At 39.3% G+C, this 17,770-nt stretch overlaps 1 protein-coding gene across 4 annotated transcripts in view; it reads right to left on the bottom strand.

Annotated features, from left to right (window-relative positions):
• LOC139941977 (high affinity cAMP-specific and IBMX-insensitive 3',5'-cyclic phosphodiesterase 8B-like) overlaps positions 1-17,770 on the bottom strand; it is a 232,362-nt gene that overhangs the window by 129,446 nt on the left and 85,146 nt on the right. For all 4 annotated transcript variants that reach the window (XM_071938629.1, XM_071938628.1, XM_071938630.1 and 1 more), the window contains 3 exons: positions 14,829-14,975; positions 8,187-8,406; positions 7,351-7,439 (listed from right to left, as the gene is read on the bottom strand). In XM_071938629.1, the coding sequence (XP_071794730.1) occupies positions 7,351-7,439; positions 8,187-8,406; positions 14,829-14,975 (456 nt within the window). The remainder of the gene's footprint in view (positions 1-7,350; positions 7,440-8,186; positions 8,407-14,828; positions 14,976-17,770) is intronic.

Here is a 17,770-nt window from a genome sequence, read left to right as displayed (position 1 = left end):
GTTCGCCCCGGGATTTATTGGTTTTAATAATTCAGAATAGGAGAGGGTTAAAATAAATTACGTTCTGATGGCCTTTTTTATCTTCATTCCATTGTTCGAGGTTACATACATGTACATGTTTTAAACTTGACTTTTATTACTATTTGTTTAATAAGATAGAAAGGAAAAAAAAAAAAAAAAAAATAAAAATAATAATAATAAGTTTCTCGTGCGGAATTTGAAGACATTATTATTTGGCAATGTTTATTTTAACTTTCCAAAATGAAAAAAGGGCTTAAAATTTGAGTCATAATAAACAGAGAAGTAAACAAATACTATTTTTAATAAAACACTTGGTAACTATTATTACAAAAAGATTTACCACACAAGTTCCCATATTTCTTTATTAGCATTTGTTTATTGGCATAAAGTGCAGTTTTCAAAGGCCAAGGTAGCGGTTAATTGTGCAGCTTATGTCTTAGAAACTGACTTGCTTGAATCTTCAAGACTTGAGGTACCTGAAATGGGAAAAAAGAGATATATTCACGCTTCATGTATTTTAATTTGTTTACCTTTTTTTAAATATATAATTAGGCTTTAAAATATGTAAACAAGACACAATTATCACCTATTTTCCCATGGATGTGAATACCAAGATCAATTTTGTCAAATTTATTATGTTTGATATATGCTCTTATGAATAAATCAGGAGCAGTTTCCACACTCTTTTAATCAGTAAGAAATTGACAGACTCAAAACGCCCTCTGCCATGTTTAAAATGAGCATAGCTTCTCCATTATACAAGCTATTGAAATAAAATAAACACCATTGGTTTGCTCTTGCCGTCCTCTTTCCAATGGTATAAAATTTGTTGAGGTTTTGTGAAAAAAGGCAAATTTTGCCTAAGAAGGATTAAAGTTGCTCAGTCGCTCCGAAACTTGCTGAGTGAGTTGAGTGTTTGTGATGTTTGGCGCAGACAAAACCCCACCAAGTGTGAGTACATGTACACCTGGTTTAGGAATGGTCCGTGTAGTGCAGACCACATGTCCAAGGCCAGACTAGACAGAATTTATTTTTCCAATAATCTTTATCCATCAATGGTCTCGAGTAAAATTATTCCCTGTGCTATTTCCGATCATAGCGCAGTGACTGTCACTTGGAAAGTATCTTCCTCCCCACGGAGAGGTAGTCCATACTGGCACTTTAATAACTCCCCCTTGGACAACATGGATTACACGAACACCATTTCTACCTTTTGGAAACAATGGCAATCCCAAAAATCCTCTTTCAGTAATACTCGTACTTGGCGGGATTTTGGCAAGAAAAAAATTAAGCAACCAACGCAGATGTTCAGCGCCAAAAACGCTGAGACCAAACGGGAATCCTTCCGGACTCTCAACGAAAGCATCCAGCAGCTTCAGTCCTTGCCTCATTTATCTGCTGACACGCAATCTGCTCTCAAAGAACAGAGAGACACCCTGACTTCTCTGTACCAGCAGGAAGCTCGGGGTGCCCTCATAAGAGCCCGTTTTAAGTACATTAACGAAGTAGACACTACCTCTAGCTACTTCTTCAGTATGGAACGACTTCACGTGCAAAAAACATCACTAAAATTCGCCTTCCATCTGGCGAAATTACTGAAAGTAGTAGTGAAATAAATGCACACATCCACCATTTTTACAGACTTGTATTGCCGCACTAACACCGATGAGGAGGCGTGCGAGCGCCTGCTTTAATCCATACCCACGCTTGACCCCGGCGACGCGGAGGACTGCGACAGGCCGATCTCAGCCGAAGAGTTAGATGTTGCAGTCAAACAACTTGGTCGTAATAAATCCCCAGGCTTGGACGGTCTTACGTCTGAATTTTATCAACATTTCTGGCCCATTCTCAAAGGTGACATTACTTCCTTGTTCAATGACTCAATTGCAACGGGCTTCTTACCGGTTTCCTGCAGGAGAGCCACAATCACCCTCCTCCCAAAAAAGGGTGATTTGTTGGATGTAGCAAACTGGCGCCCGGTCTCGTTGCTGAATACAGACTACAAACTTTTGGAAAAAATTCTTTCAAACAGGTTAAAAAATGTGATAGACCAAGTAGTACACCCAGACCAAAGCTACTCGGTGCCAGGGCGCTCTATCCACAACAATATCAATCTCATCAGGGACAGTATTATGTTTTGTAATTCCAAAAATGTGCCCCTTGCTCTTTTAAACTTGACAATGTCGACCACGGTTATCTATTCAAAACTATGAAAGCGATGGGTTTTGGTCAAAACTTCATCTCTTATGTCAAATTGATGTACACAGAAACTGAGAGTATGGTGAAAGTGGGTGGGTCACTCACTGCCCCTTTTCCTTTTGAAAAGGGAATCAGGCAGGGGTGCCCACTATCAGGCCTTTTGTTTTCGATTGCTATCGAACCTCTCTTGCATACCCTACGTAACACACTAGACGACGGTGGCCTCACACTGCCATGCCAAAGTGGTAAAAATCTTGACATCTCAGCGTACGCAGACGACGTCACCGTTTTTGTCACCAGAGACCGTGGCTTTGACATTGTCAAAGGCGTTTACGATTTGTACAGCAAAGCCTCTGCTGCTCGTTTGAATCTGATTAAATCCCAGGGACTATGGGTCGGTTCGTGGGTTGATAGGACAGAGCAACCACTTGATTTTAAATGGAACAACGAAGGCTTGGTTTTTCTTGGAGTTCATCTAGGTAATTCAAATGCGTATTGTTAAAAAAAACTGGTCTATGTGTCGCCAGAGGCTCGAACATTGTCTTTCACGTTGGAAGGGATTGTCTTATACAATGTCTTTTAGAGGACGGGTCCTGGTGGCAAATCAACTCGCCGCATCCAAATTGCTCCATGTTCTGGCAACACTTTCGCCACCCGAAGGACTCATTGATGAACTCCAAGAAAAATTGATCGATTTCGTGTGGGCCGGTAAAAGGCGCTGGCTTAAGAAGAGTATATTATTTTTGGACCAGGACAGAGGGGGTTTGGGTCTTACTTGTCTTCGGGCACGCATTCTCACTTTCTGTTTCAATTTACTTCGTACTTTCCTGTTGAAACCCAACGACATTCCATGTTTTGATTTCATTAGTTACTATTTCAGGCAGTACCGCGGGCTTGGGCTCGATTTTGAATTGTTTTCCACCGAAATTGACTCAAAGTTTTTCCCGCATCTTCCCACCTTCCACAGTGAGTTAATGCATGCCTGGTTAAAGATACATGTAGGAGCTCGAGTTGCAACACTTCCCACTGATTTCATTGCTTTTGTTAATTTACCAATTAATAGTATTTTATTAAATGAGGTAGATGGCAGAGACGGGAGCGGCCTCACTCGGCGACTTGCGACGTGTGGGATCCGCCTAATCAAGGACCTTCTTGACATGAATACCGGATCTTGGCACCCTCCGGAACACTTCAAGAAGGATGTAACACTCAGAATTTCCACCAGACGCCTGTCAAAAGCCATCATGGACCTCCAACGCCTCATCACATCATCATCAAACATCTTTGATGTCACCGGACACAACCGATCCCTGGACAGGCATGAAGAGAACAATAGCCGTCCCGCGCCTCATAACATCACTGTCATAATAATAATAACAATAATATCGAAGTCTTATATAGCGCACGTATCTACCAAACAAGGTACTCAAGGCACTGAGTATATACAAACTTTCAGAAAGATAGGTTATTGCAGTGATGAATTCTGAGACCCAATTATTTAGCACCTTATAAGGGTTTACAAGGTGCTACGGCGCATTAAGCAGCCACAACCAGGAATACCGGGGCGAACCCCTTCTCTTTTCGATAAGTGCACTGGGTTCTTTTACATGCGTTACACAACACATGGGACCAACGGCTTTACGTCCCATCCGAAGGAAGAAGCAATGGTTAAGTGTCTTGCTCAAGGACACAGTGTCACGGCTGGGGATTCGAACCCACACTCTGCTGATCAGAAACACCAGAGTTTGAATTCGGTGCTCTTAACCGCTCGGCCACGACACTTCCACATGACCGATACAGATGGACTGACAGCAACAACAAAAACCCTGTACAAATGCTTCAATGACACACTCAACAACCTGTCGAAAAAAATCACCATCCACTGGCAGAGAACAGGTCAGATTGACGAAAATGTTAACATTCAGTGGAAGAGTATACACCATCTTCCGACCTCCAAAAGGGAAGGAGATGTTCAATACAAACTTCTTCATAACATCCTTCCATCTCTTCAAGTCTTACACCACCTTCAACCCGACATATCCCGTATGTGTGGGTGGTGCGGTGAGGAGGGTACGATCACACATCTCTTCATCACCTGTCCGGCCGTCCAATCTTCTCTAAACCTTCTGCACTGCCTACTCCAAAGACTTCTACCAACATCAACACTTGATTTCACCATCTACTGGACCCTCGTTCCACATGTCAAAGGTCGCCCACGCGAGGTCGTCCGTCTCTCCAACTACCTCATCATCAGTTTCAAATCCGTTGATTATTGGTTATACCAAAAATCTAATTTCTCTGATCCCTTTGTTATCTGGCGCAGTCGCATCCAGTACAAAATAATGTCTGAATTTATGTTTTACAAGTCTCAGAACAATTTGCCTACCTTCAAAAATAAGTGGAACATAAACAACGCCATTTTCACCATTGTCAAGGACCAAATTACCTGGTTAATATAAGTTACTTTATTTCTGCGACTGCACCAGCTTCGGTTGGTTTCTTTTTAAATTTGTTTGTCTTAAGTAATTATGTGTTTGTTGTAAACTCAATGGAACAGCTCTTCTTTTGTATATTGTTTTAAGATTGTTTTAAGCAATAAAGTTCCATTTGAAAAGTCAAAGTCTTCTTCTTCTTCTTCTCTACGACCCTTGTCTGCTAACAGAAACATCTTTCCAAAGATCGTATGAACTTGAACCTACACATAGTTAGATATCCAATGGGAGAGGAGACCGTTCAAGTTACGTCATAATGACCTCATCAATTCTTGAGTTATGAAAATTCAAAGTTTATTATTTCAAATTCAAAAAAATCATAACTTTTGATTCTTACAATCAATACATCATCGGAACTGTCATCGCAAACTCCCTAAACACCTCACAGACATAACCTCATTTTGATCTTGTCTTCCGCTTCAAAATTGCGCGCATAGGCGTTTAAAACATACATACAGTTAGTTAGTCTCTTCATACTTCCACAACCACATAAGCTTTTTTGACAACCTATACATCATATGAAAGGGCTTTACTAACTTCACAAAAATGGATTTGTTAGTGACCTTTTCTTGACCTTTCAATCTGTCTAAACCGGAAGTTACAATCACATAATACAAGTCTGGCAAAGGTCTGGTTTAAAAAAATTAAGTTTACTACTTGTAGATGTCTGTGTGAGAATTTATGATAATTGTTGCAAAATTTGTATTCATAATTTCCTTCATAATAGAAACATATTGTTTCTTAGCTTGATGACATCATCATGTGTCACGTGGTAAGCTTTGAAGGTGCACTTTTCAAAGCTGTGTGTCTGCCAAACCAAAAGTTTGACAAGGTGAAACTTTGTGTATTGTTAGTTAAGGACATAAACTTCTTTAACTCAAATGACGTCATGATGACATCATCATGTTGTTTTGACAATATTTGCAATTTTTGATCATTAATTATAAATCTTGAGAGCAAAGCATGGTGCAATTATTGTTTTTTACACCAGACTTTTACACTCCCGAGTTTGTTCACAAACTCTCAAATCTAGTTTTAAATTATTGTTATTATTGTTACTATTTTTCTTTTCTTTTCTTCTCGCCAATTCTTTCTCAACGCCTAAATGCAAACTTTCTTATATTGAATCAACCTCAATGGCTATCATGTTAAGACCATCGGGTATAAAATTACATGCTACATGTACATGTACATTGTATTTAAGTTACAAATTTACATTTGCCAATCGCTGTATCTCATTGAATGTTACAGTTATCATCATCATAATTGGGTATACTTATAAAAGGAGCGATATTGACCCAAAGTACATAAAAGGAGTGGCATAGAGGAATGGCCTCGAATCAAAACAACACGCCATTTTGGGGAGTCAAGTTTACGACTCCATAAAATGGCCGGCTCTGTTAGTTCGCAAAGTAAAAAAAAAACACGCAATTTCGAGGCAAATTTGTGAATACTATTATACTTTACTTTTAAAATATCTTTCTAACCATATAGATTTCTTAACAAACGGTTTTACACACTTTTCAAAGACCAACTCGACCAATCCAATGCACTGTGTTCCTTTAGGTGGAGAAGGCTTCAGACACTATGATTTTTATCAGACAGTGGTTCAAACAACACCCCAAACCAGCATTAAAAAACCCAAACACGTTCAGCTGAAACAAATAACATATTATGGTTAGGAATTTCTGACCGATAAACTGTTCAGTGTGTAGTGAAAATACCCCCTTTTCACTATAATGGTACAACTGTATTGTTCAGTGCTCAGCTTCCTCCCCTGTGGAGGATGTGGACTAGTCCAGGTCAGTGACTGTTGAGATTGACAGCTAGTATCTTGTTAATTTGTGTTCCTTTGTCAAACTTTACATTCATGTATCCACCTGTATACTTTGTTGGCAAAACTCACTGGACCAGTTCCTTTTGTTTAGATACTTGATGTGACACTTGTAATGGCCCATTAGCACATTCTTTTCCATGAGTGATATTTCTTTAGTGTTTAACTTCACAGCCCTGGTCAGAGAATACTACACTGGGTTGAGTTAGCTTTTGGGGGACGGCCAGGCAACATCTTGTGTGTGGAGGGCTGAGGCTTGGCATACTGGGTTGATGCAAGTACAGTACATGTATGATTTGTATTGGTGCGCTGCATGCTAGCTTCGATTTCATGTAAGTTTCCTTGATTATCTAGAGGGTATTTCTAATGTTTTAGCATACCCACTTTATTTAACTAGTAGTTCTGTACCAGCCACAAATTCTCTACATTTAGTTTGCCCCACAAATTCTGTTTTATTACAAGCATTTTAGGAACATTTTCAATAGTCATTGTCTCAGTGTTGTATCAATAAAAGGGCCCAGGTCTTAACCTTAGAGTTGAAAGTAATTTTGTATGTAGGTTTTTGAGCAGTAAATAAATATTGCTACTGTGGCTGGAAGTAAAAGCCACCCCAAAAACTGTGGTTCGTTTCTTAAATTGTTTGTTGCGCCCCGTCTACGCTACAAGTGTATTCTTTTTTTTTTTTTACCGCTTATCAGTGTACAGTTTAAGATGCCTACATATGTACATGTATTTGCATGTGTGGTCTGACATACATGTAACCATTAACAAGTCTGCAGGAAAGACAACTGTACAAAAACTTACCCTCCCTGTCCAGTTATAGGGCTGATGTGAACAAGCTGGGGCACACTCTCCCCATTCTTTTTCTTGGAGTACAACATACCTTCCCAAGTCTGTAAAATACAGGATTACAACAATAGTATTTATTTTCAATTGAAAGGCCCCGTCACACTAACATCAGCAGGAATGAAGCAGAACCAGCTGGAATGAAGAATTTTAAAAATAAGTTTCATATTCAAGAGAGAATTTCAAATTGACGAAGCTTTAAAATAATGTCGTTTAAATTCACCTCAAATGCAGTCAGAACGCTCCTGGAATGGCCACTGAATATGGTTGGAATTCTAAAACACTTTGAATATTAAGAATGTACATGTACTGCGAATGGTACAATATGCTGCTGAATCTAGCATTTTGGTCAGTCTAAGCCCAACCACCACTGAGTATGGACCCCCTGGACCATGTTGCCTTTCGATTCTCCCTGGAATGCGATCAAAATGTTTTGAATGCTGTTGGAATGCCATTAGAACATTTAGAATACAGTCAGCGTTGCAGTTAGAATACACTTAGAATGCTGTTCGATATTTCTCCATTTCCATATGCACTTTTATACACTTGTACATTTAGTTTTGAGCATGAGCAAAACATTCTAGCCAGCCACAAGAATGGGACCAAATATTTGGAGTGCACTTAACATGTACAATGAATTTTCATTTTGAAGGCATTCCAAGTCATTCTGGCTATAGTGTGACTAGGGTACATTTGTATAGGGATTACATTATGGTCCAAAATGCTGTACTAACCCAGTGTGGTTTGGGTCTGCAATTTGGGTTCAAATCAACATTTCAAATGTCTTCTCCTACCTTTGCCTTTTTGAGTTGGGAGTAAATTGAATCCATAAGCTCTGGTTTGTTCTTGTCACATCGAGGGAGGTCTTCCATTTCATGGCCTACTAGTTCCTCACTGGTATATCCCATTTGCTGTTTATAGGCTGTGTTGATGAATTGGACAGTGCGATTCTCATTGGTTATTTCCACTGCATCTGAGCATTTTTCAAGTGCACTAAGTAATGCATTTACGGCCCTGGATAAGATGTGAGAGTGTGAAAGAGATTACAATAATAATAAGGGGCAATTTTCATACAGCAACTCATGCACAAAAATATAGCCCAGCACCAAACAACTGAGGTCAAGTGAAAAGGTTTAATGGCAAAATGCAATGTTATATGTATATCGTTTGTGATTAATTACAATTAAGTGGTAATAAACTGTTTTAAGAACAGTTGATTCATACCCATCGTCTGGTTTCGAATACACGCCATACAACCAGCTTGTGAAAATGTTATTTAATTGATATTGTCACGTTTTGCTAACAACATAAATCCCCTCTACCCCCCCCCCCCCCCAAAAAAAAACAACTACAAAAAACACAATAGTGTGGAATGTTTGTTTTGACTGAGCGCCTGACAGCAGCCACTCAAATCAGCTCTGTACTCAAACTCAGCAGAAGCTAGTCCAAACTCTGCAAATTCCTACTCACGGAACAAGCTTCTCAGTCTCCGCTATGCCCCATCCACACATGCTACAACTCTTCTGCCTTCCTGTATATTATCATTACAGAACCTTGGCCTTTTTGTAAATCCCAGCACTGTTTACCGACCTACACATCGTGGTAAAAAAGCTGGTCGCCGTAGAACTGTTCATAAACCCCCCGTACCCGAAGTTACACTCCCATCTGTTCCAGTACCAGTGACTCCAGCCAAATCTCAACTCAGCCTTTGTGTTCTGAACACACAGTCCATCTGTAACAAGTATGCCGATTTTGCTGATTTTGTTCTGCAAAAAGATCTGGACCTTGTTGCCGTTTCAGAAACATGGCTGAGACCAGACGACAACTTAACATGTCGTCAGTGTACCCCTGCTGGCTACTACTTTCATCACATCCCAAGACCTCACAAGACTGGTGGAGGAGTTGCAATACTGTACAGATCTACTTTATCCGTCTCTGTGAAAAGTAATGACGTCCAGTACACAACTTTTGAATCTCTTCATGCTGAACTTTCCGGAAACTCTAAATCTGTTCGCCTTGTTATTGTATACAGACCTGAGAGGGATTCAAACGGCCAACATGTGACTTTCTCAAGTTTTCTAAGGGAGTTTGAGAATTTGATTTTGGAATATCTGCTTCATCCATCGGAAATCATCATCACAGGCGACTTTAACATTCATGTTGATGACATCCACAACACCAATGCAAACCAGTTTAAGCATCTACTTCAGGCTTTTGGTCTTACCCAGCATATCAAGGAGCCGACTCATCGTCTCGGTCATTGCCTAGACCTTGTCATAACTCGTGAAATCTCCCCACCAATTGTCTCAAACTTTGTTATTCTACCTGGATTATCAGACCATTATGCAGTCATGTGTAACTTGAGTCTGTGCAAGCCCAAAGTCCCAACCGTTACTATAAAGAGCCGACAATGGAAACATGTTAATCCTACCGAAGTGTTCCGCGACATAGGCTCCCATTTAGCAAATCTAGAAGTTGATCACGACTGCTTGGATTCCTATGTCAGCCAATATGAGAGTACAGTCAGTGACATCTTGGATAAATACGCACCTTGGAAAACGAGATCAGTCAAGGTCCGAACTGAAGTCTCCTGGTTCAATGATGATATTCGTACAGCGAGAAAGATCTGTCGTCAACTGGAGCGGAAGTGGCGGAAAAAAAATGGCAAATTGGCAATTCAACGACAAGAATATCGCAACCAATGTAAAGTAGTTAGGAATTTGATCAACCAGGCAAAGATCATCCATTATTCATCTCAAGTACAAGAATCCTCAGGAGATCAAAAGAAGCTTTTCAAGATAATTGGTAAGTTGTTGCTCAAACCCAAAACCCCTGTCCTTCCATCCACTTACAATGACCAGGACTTAGCAAATGAGTTCCAGAAATTCTTTGTCACCAAGATTTCAGACATCCGCTCATCATTTTCATCAGTCCCTTACAACGTGCCGCAGACATTGCCACAACTTCAACCAGAGTGTAGACTATCTGTGTTTGAGCCTGCGACTGTTGCTGAGATTCAAAGGGTTATTATGAAATCTCCTTCAAAATCCTGTGAGCTGGATCCAGTGTCAACATCCATGATAAAGCAAAACATCGATATTTTTGTACCCTACATCACTAAGCTTGTAAACGAATCCCTCAGTTCCGGTTGTTTCCCCGATAGCCTCAAAGTTTCCTACATCAGGCCGCTCATCAAGAAACCAAACCTGGACAAGGAGATATTCAAAAACTACAGACCGGTTGCAAACTTAAAATATCTTGGAAAAGTCATCGAACGAGTAGTTTCATCACGTATTTCTGATCACATTCATACTTTCAACCTGTCCGACGTGTTCCAGTCAGCATACAAGCCTTTCCATGGGACCGAGGCTGCACTAGTCCGTGTGAGCAACGATATTCTCTCTGCAATGGACAATGGTAACCTAACAGCACTAGTCCTGCTAGACTTGAGTGCTGCTTTTGACACTGTCGATCACAACATCCTTCTCTCTCGGCTCCAGAATCACCTTGGCATAGAGGACACAGCCCTAGCATGGTGCAAATCGTATCTCTACAATAGAACTCAGCATGTATGTATTGGCACCGCGATATCCGACCCTGTTGTTTTGAACTACTCTGTGCCACAGGGGTCGGTACTCGGCCCGCAGTGGTTTACGCTATACACTTTACCGATTCGTGACATCATCCTGAAATTTAATCTGAATTACCATGTGTACGCAGACGACACTCAGCTATACATCACGTTTAAATCTTCTCAAGAAAACGCCAATGCATCTATTGCAAGACTTGAGAAATGCATCCAAGAGATTCGACGTTGGACACAACAAAACTTCCTGAAGTTAAATGATGATAAGACAGAGTTCCTTCTATTTGGGTCACGTCAACAGTTAACTAAGGTTTCAGTGCAATACATCTCCATCGGTGATGCTCGGATAGCTCCCTCGCTGAAAGCTCGGAACTTAGGGGTTATTTTTGATTCATCGATGACACTTCAGCCACACATCAACAACATTGTTCGTTTATCATCATATCACATCAGGAATATAGGTAAGATTCGCAAGTACTTGGACAAAAGTGCCACTGAAAAGGTCATTCACGCATTTGTTACTTCTCGTCTTGACAACAGCAATGCTCTTCTCTACAGTCTTCCTAACAACCAGATTTCCCGACTTCAACGGCTCCAAAATACTGCTGCCCGCATTGTGACACTGTCTAGAAAATCCTGTTCTATCACCCCCATTCTGAAACAACTACACTGGCTGCCTATCTCTCAACGAATCATCTTCAAGCTGATGCTCATTGTCCACAAAGCTCTTAATGGCAAGGCTCCCCACTATATTTCTGAACTGCTTCACGTTTACACTCCATCAAGGAATCTTCGATCAAGTTCTATGCTTCTCCTCATTGAACCCAAGTCTCGACACTCATGGGGTGACAGGTCTTTTTCTGTAGCCGCCCCACGCATCTGGAACTCTCTACCACTTAATCTTCGATCTTGTGTTTGTACTGCAAAATTCAAGTCTCTTCTCAAAACTTATCTTATGTCACAGGTTTTCAATGACTAATTTTGTTGTGTCTGTTTTTCTTTGTGTTGTGTTTTGTTTTTGTTTTGTTTTTGGTTTTACTGCGCCTTGAACACCCAGCAGGGTGGATATGTGCGCATTACAAGTCTTATTATTATTATTATTATTATTAAAGTGTCTATGAACTAATACTTAACTGTAGAGAGAATACTACACTTGCAGTGTTCCCTATACATGTTAGCAGATTTGTTCTCATGTTCGACCTGCCATTACTGAGTAATTTTGTCTTAGGAAGGGATTTTTCCAAAAAATCTTCCTTCACTTTTACTGGATGCATACCGTGCTGTTCATCAGAGAGAGCAGTTGGATATTGTTGAGGCATTTGATTGAGTCAATCATGATTTTCTTTTGTACAAACTGAATTCTCACAATATCTATCTAAATGTTTTAATTTTGTTACAAAGTTAGCGAACTGGTATCAAACATAGAGTAGTCGTGGATGGTTTTTCATCTGAATGGAAAACAGTGCCCTCTGTACTGGTAAAAACCAAAATGAATATTCTTTATCCTCGATATTAATTTAACATGTTTATTAAGTGCCCTCTGGTATATTCCAAGGGGTTCCAGTCTAGGACCTCTCATATTTTTTATATTATTTGTTAACAGTCTCCCTGAATGTTTAAGTATATATTTACTTTATGCTGATGATGGTTTTTCGGGAGATTGGTTGCACAGCCGATAAATTTGTTTGCAGGCTGATTAAGATAGAATTCTTGACTGGTCTAAAACACGGCGTCTATTTCTTAGTGTTGACAAATGTAGTATTTCAACCCCGACTCTTGAGATGAGGTCTGTCCAGTTTGATTACACTTTAGGTGATAACTTTCTTACTCAGGTTGATGTTCAACAGAAACTTTTAAACAGGTATTTTTATTCACAGCAGGCTCACTTTCATCCCTCATTCATAAATACCTAAGACAGTTTATCCATTCTGATTGATCGAGAGGGCATCACAAGCGGTCGTTTGAGCGGATGATATAACACCAGTAAAAAGTGTTGAAACATGGGCGTGACACATGAGCTTAACTTGCACCTGTGATTATAACACAGTTTCTTCATTCCTATTGGTCGAGAGCAACGGCTGAAACAGTTGTGCAACATCACGCAATACGCGCGACGCGCTTAGCATTCCCTTATTAGGAGTTGTTTACCCAAGGGCCTTACCATTTCATAGCTGGCAGGGTGTTGTGTTGAAAGAAATCATTGAACAATTATAATGTTTGCGTTTATTTTACCTTTTGACCAAAAAGTGTTTATGTTTTTTTACCGAAAAGGTATTTATGAATGGGAATCAAAGTGTGTTGAATCGGTTTTCAACTAGTGGTTTAAACCAGCCGAGGCCTGGTTCTTGATAGTTTACCTCGACTTCGTGTCGGTAAACATTGATTCCCTTATTGTGCAGCTGACTGATGATGACATTCAGTCATTCGTTTCTTTTCCCCCAAGTCAAAGTCAGGCACTAGGTTCCATTCTTGTTTGGAGGATATTTGTAGCTGGTTGAGTCTGTACTCTCTTTACTTGAATTGTGCTAAGTCTGAGTTTCTATTATTTGGTTCTAAGGTTCAATTAGATAAGATCAATGTTACTTCTTTCAAGATTGCTGATTCTGTGATTCCTCTCTCTCATTCTTGCAGAAACCTTGGTATACATTAACTTTTGATTGTACAATGTCTATGTCAGGTCATACATGTATATACAATGTGTGTAAATCTGTTCGTTACCAGTTGAGAAATGTTGGCCTGATCCGCAAATACCTGACACGTCCAGCCACTGAGAAAATAGTCCATGCTCTCATTTCTTCTTGACTGGATTTCGGTAACGGTCTTCTTTTTCACTTACCCCAAACTCAACTTTCTAAACTACAAAAATTACAAAACACAGTCGCTCGCATTGTCACTCTTACCAGGAAACACACTCACATTACACCGGTTCTGAAGTCACTTCACTGGCTACCAGTAGAATCTCGTATTACTTTCAAACTTCTGTTGCTTTTTTTTTATTGCATTAATGGTTCTGCTCCTATATATAACATTTCTTTGGTTGAAGCTTATACTCCTGTGCGATCTCTCCGATCTTCCAATACATGCATGCTACAGGTCACTAAGAGTAGCAAGTCATGAGGCGATAGGTCATTTTCCCATGCTGGACCCACCTTCTGGAATGACTTGCCTCTTCAGATCCGCAATATTTCAAGGTTAAGTTGAAAATCACACTGCTTAATCTTGCCTATGTGTAACTGGTCTGTTTGTCTTATTTTCCTAGCTGTGTGTGGTTCCCCCTCCTGTGCGCCTTGAGCACCTCATTTTGGTGGATTTTGGCGCCCTATAAATATTCTTTATTATTATTATTATTATTATGACATTCCCTTTCTAAATGCTTAGAGAACCAACATTAAACGCACTCTGTTCTCTTCTCTACATTTTTCAAATTAAGAATAAATTCACTGTAAATATAGCGGCAATTTTGTCTCCTCATGCCCCATTTAAAGACTCACTTTAACATTTTGGTGTCTAAAACTTGTCACATTTCTTGCCATGGCAATTCCCCTTTGGTTGGGTGGACCTGGCAGACTGACCGGAGACAATGGGACTGTAGGGAAAAAATGGATGCTAATGTAGTGCGCATGTCACAGGGCATCGAGGATAAGACAGCAGAGGGACTGCTTTTGTGTGTAAAACTGAAATTGCCTTTTGGAAATAGGGAACAATGCAAATTTTAGTATTCCCTCTTAAGGCAAGTAAAGTGACTTAGACACATATTTTCCTTTGAGACATTATACATATATAACTTCTATTTATTGATCAAATGATAATGTAACACTCTAAGTAAGCAAATAACCCTAACAGACAATACCTGAGTTTGATCTGTGACCTAACCTCTCCATACTCCAACTGCAAAAGCTCGTTCAGGCAGGTAGCAGTGTTGGCATTCTCAAATATGCGACGATTAAACCCAGCATTTAAAAGCGGCAAGATGGAGATCTCATCTTTGTCAACAGAACTACATGAAAGTAAAAGTTATGACACAAAATTGTAGCATTAATTCTGATAATTTAGAAACATGTATATGTAGGTCACTTCAATAGAAACCTTTTAAACAGGGGCTACAGGTCAAAAATGCACCTCGCCGTGCGTCTTTTTCAGCCAAGAGTCTATAATAGCGAATGCAATTGCCCCTTGACATCATTGGTGCAATTTCCCAATAGGGTTTGGGCCAATGGAGCTTTGGCCAATGGAGGTGGCTATTTTCCATAGCAAATAGACAGCGATATGAGTCCTTTGTTGCACGGGTTTGTTTGGAGAAACAAAACTTTTACCATGCTTTAATGTGAGGTAAGAGACTTGTTATATTTTGTTTCTGGTTCTTATGGACTCCATCTACTACAAAAAAGTAATAACTATATAATTCAGAGCATCCTGTAGCCGCCCTTTAATAAACAAACTTGTAAAGAAATAAAAGCAACCATGAACACACTAACAAGGAGGACTGAGTTTTTAAAGATTCTGTTATTAGTTAATAATGAGATATCTCAAGAGGTGGAATGGTTACTTCAAAGTGAGGGCTTCACTTAACTGATCATTCCAAATCAAATGTCGCCATAGGCAGGTTTGCCACCTACTCCTGGGCTGAAACAGTGTTACTTCGTTCACAGTCCGTAAGGGTATAGGCCTCGCTTGTATAACAGAATGCACCGCTAGTCTATTCAATCTAGGCAAAAAATGGGTTGACCTGCAACATAATTTTTTGTGTTTATTTTTCTCTTGAAACCCTCCAACAAAATATCAAGCAGGGAAAATACTGCATAGTTTGTAAAAATAAAAAAATTGCTGTTTTTAGCTTTCATTTTCACTAATATCTAAGCATCTGCCATGATCGTAGTAGAAATGATATCATTATAACACCGTGTTTGCATGCAAGTGTCTCTTGTAACCCTTCAAACAACTTAAGGTGGAAAATGGAAGAAAGGGAAATATGCATAAATTGTATAAGTTTGCCTTGTTTCACTAAAAACCTGCACATGTAAGTGAGCCCATACCACAGTGGTTTGGGAGCCAGACATGTCTTCAAAAAATATTTTTCCAGTTTTTGTTAATACTTTTACTGGACATATCTAATGATACTTTTAAAATATAAAATAAAATATTTTTAGGCTTTAATCATATGGCAAATCTGAATTTGATCGACCTGTTATAAAAAGGCTTTGTCTAAAGCCTTGACTTGGTTTTTGTAAAAATCTATTTGCCTTGCAGCTGCTTTATTACTCTTTTTATTTGATATATAATTTATTTTGAAACCTTTGCCCAAAGTCAGTTAAAAAAAATACATCGCAAAATAAACAGAAATCGAAACGTTGAATAATATTTTCTCAATTGGTCACCAACAGCCAAAATATTTCTTGTATTTTTTTCCATTAAATGATAGAGTGAATACTTGGCAATGAAAATAAACAAGTGTACAAATCCCGCAAGATCGTCTTTACTCCTAAAAATTAAGTTTTAAGAAAGCTGTTTTTAACCAAAACCATCGTTAAACACCATACATCACACACAGAGCCGTATATTGGGAGAGTTACGACATGAGGTGACCAGTCACATGGTTTATGGACGCCATGTTGTTACCAAAAAACACGGCGTAAAAATCACAACATCATCACACATACAACGCGACGTCAAACCACACACACAAAAGATTTTTGTACTTTTATGAAGGTGTTCATGTATGTCAAACTATGGGGGAATTCGTAGATTCGTAATCTCACAGGCTAAAATACGGGATGTAGTGCTTGGGGTTGCACGAATAGCTGGAAATGGCTTGACATTTTATCGATTTCCACGAGAAAAAATTAGGAGAAAAGGTCTGACGTTGAGGTCGAAGGTTGAAGGTGAAGCGGAGCAACTGGCCGCAAGTCATGAAGTGGCATCCAAACGATGGAGGTAGCAAACTCAGTCAACAAATTCAGGTAAAACTTTCAATGACTGAATAAATAAAGATTAACGATTGTTTCTGAGAGTGCTAGAATTTGATTGAGGGGAGTTCATCAACAAGAGGGAACATCGACAGGGCCTGTTATTAAACATTTTTTTTAAATAACACACTTTATGTTTTTTATCAATCATTATGCTTGGCCCTGGACAAAAAAAGGTAGTGCTTCCGCTTACTAAGGTAGGGCTTAGGTAATAACCTACTTCTACTCAAGAAACTTACTCCCCGGGAGCCTTATTATAGTTTCTAGAAGCCTCCTCATGTCATCACAACTTAAGGGCTTAGACATGTTACTGGGTCTAACTCTAAGGCCTAGCAGGTTTTAAACAATTTCATGGTCATAAAAATGTTGTATTCAAATTGTTCTGTTGTTACTCATCGTTTTGTAACATACAAAGCACCTCAGATTGACACACAGTTCTCTTGGTATAGCAGCAATTTTCTTGTACTACTACCATGAGAGCAGATGTGAATGGTTTGATTCCACTGGTGCTTAGTTCAGAATTTGTGAGTTACAAACTGGCATCATGATAAAAGAAAGGAAATTGGTGCATGACGAATGAAGAGTTCAGTTTAAGTTGGGTGACTTATGTTCTACTTTCAATGTCTTTTTTTTTGCTCTTTGTTAATATTAAGTTTGCTTGTGTTTTCTATTGTTATTAACATTTTGCAGTTTTTTTATATTTATATTTGGCTGTCTTTGATCTTCACACCTTCAAGCTACTGGTAAGTTATTTCAGTATTTTTGTAAATTGGGCTACTTCTAATTGTAATATTTGTTGTGTGCCGAATGTACTTGTTTACAGATTCTA

The sequence above is a fragment of the Asterias amurensis genome, chromosome 9 (assembly GCF_032118995.1).
Source record: "Asterias amurensis chromosome 9, ASM3211899v1".
NCBI classification, from domain to species: Eukaryota; Metazoa; Echinodermata; class Asteroidea; order Forcipulatida; family Asteriidae; genus Asterias; species Asterias amurensis.
The sequence above is the reverse complement of the archived record's forward strand: the minus strand, read 5'-3'. Positions and strand labels throughout refer to the sequence as shown.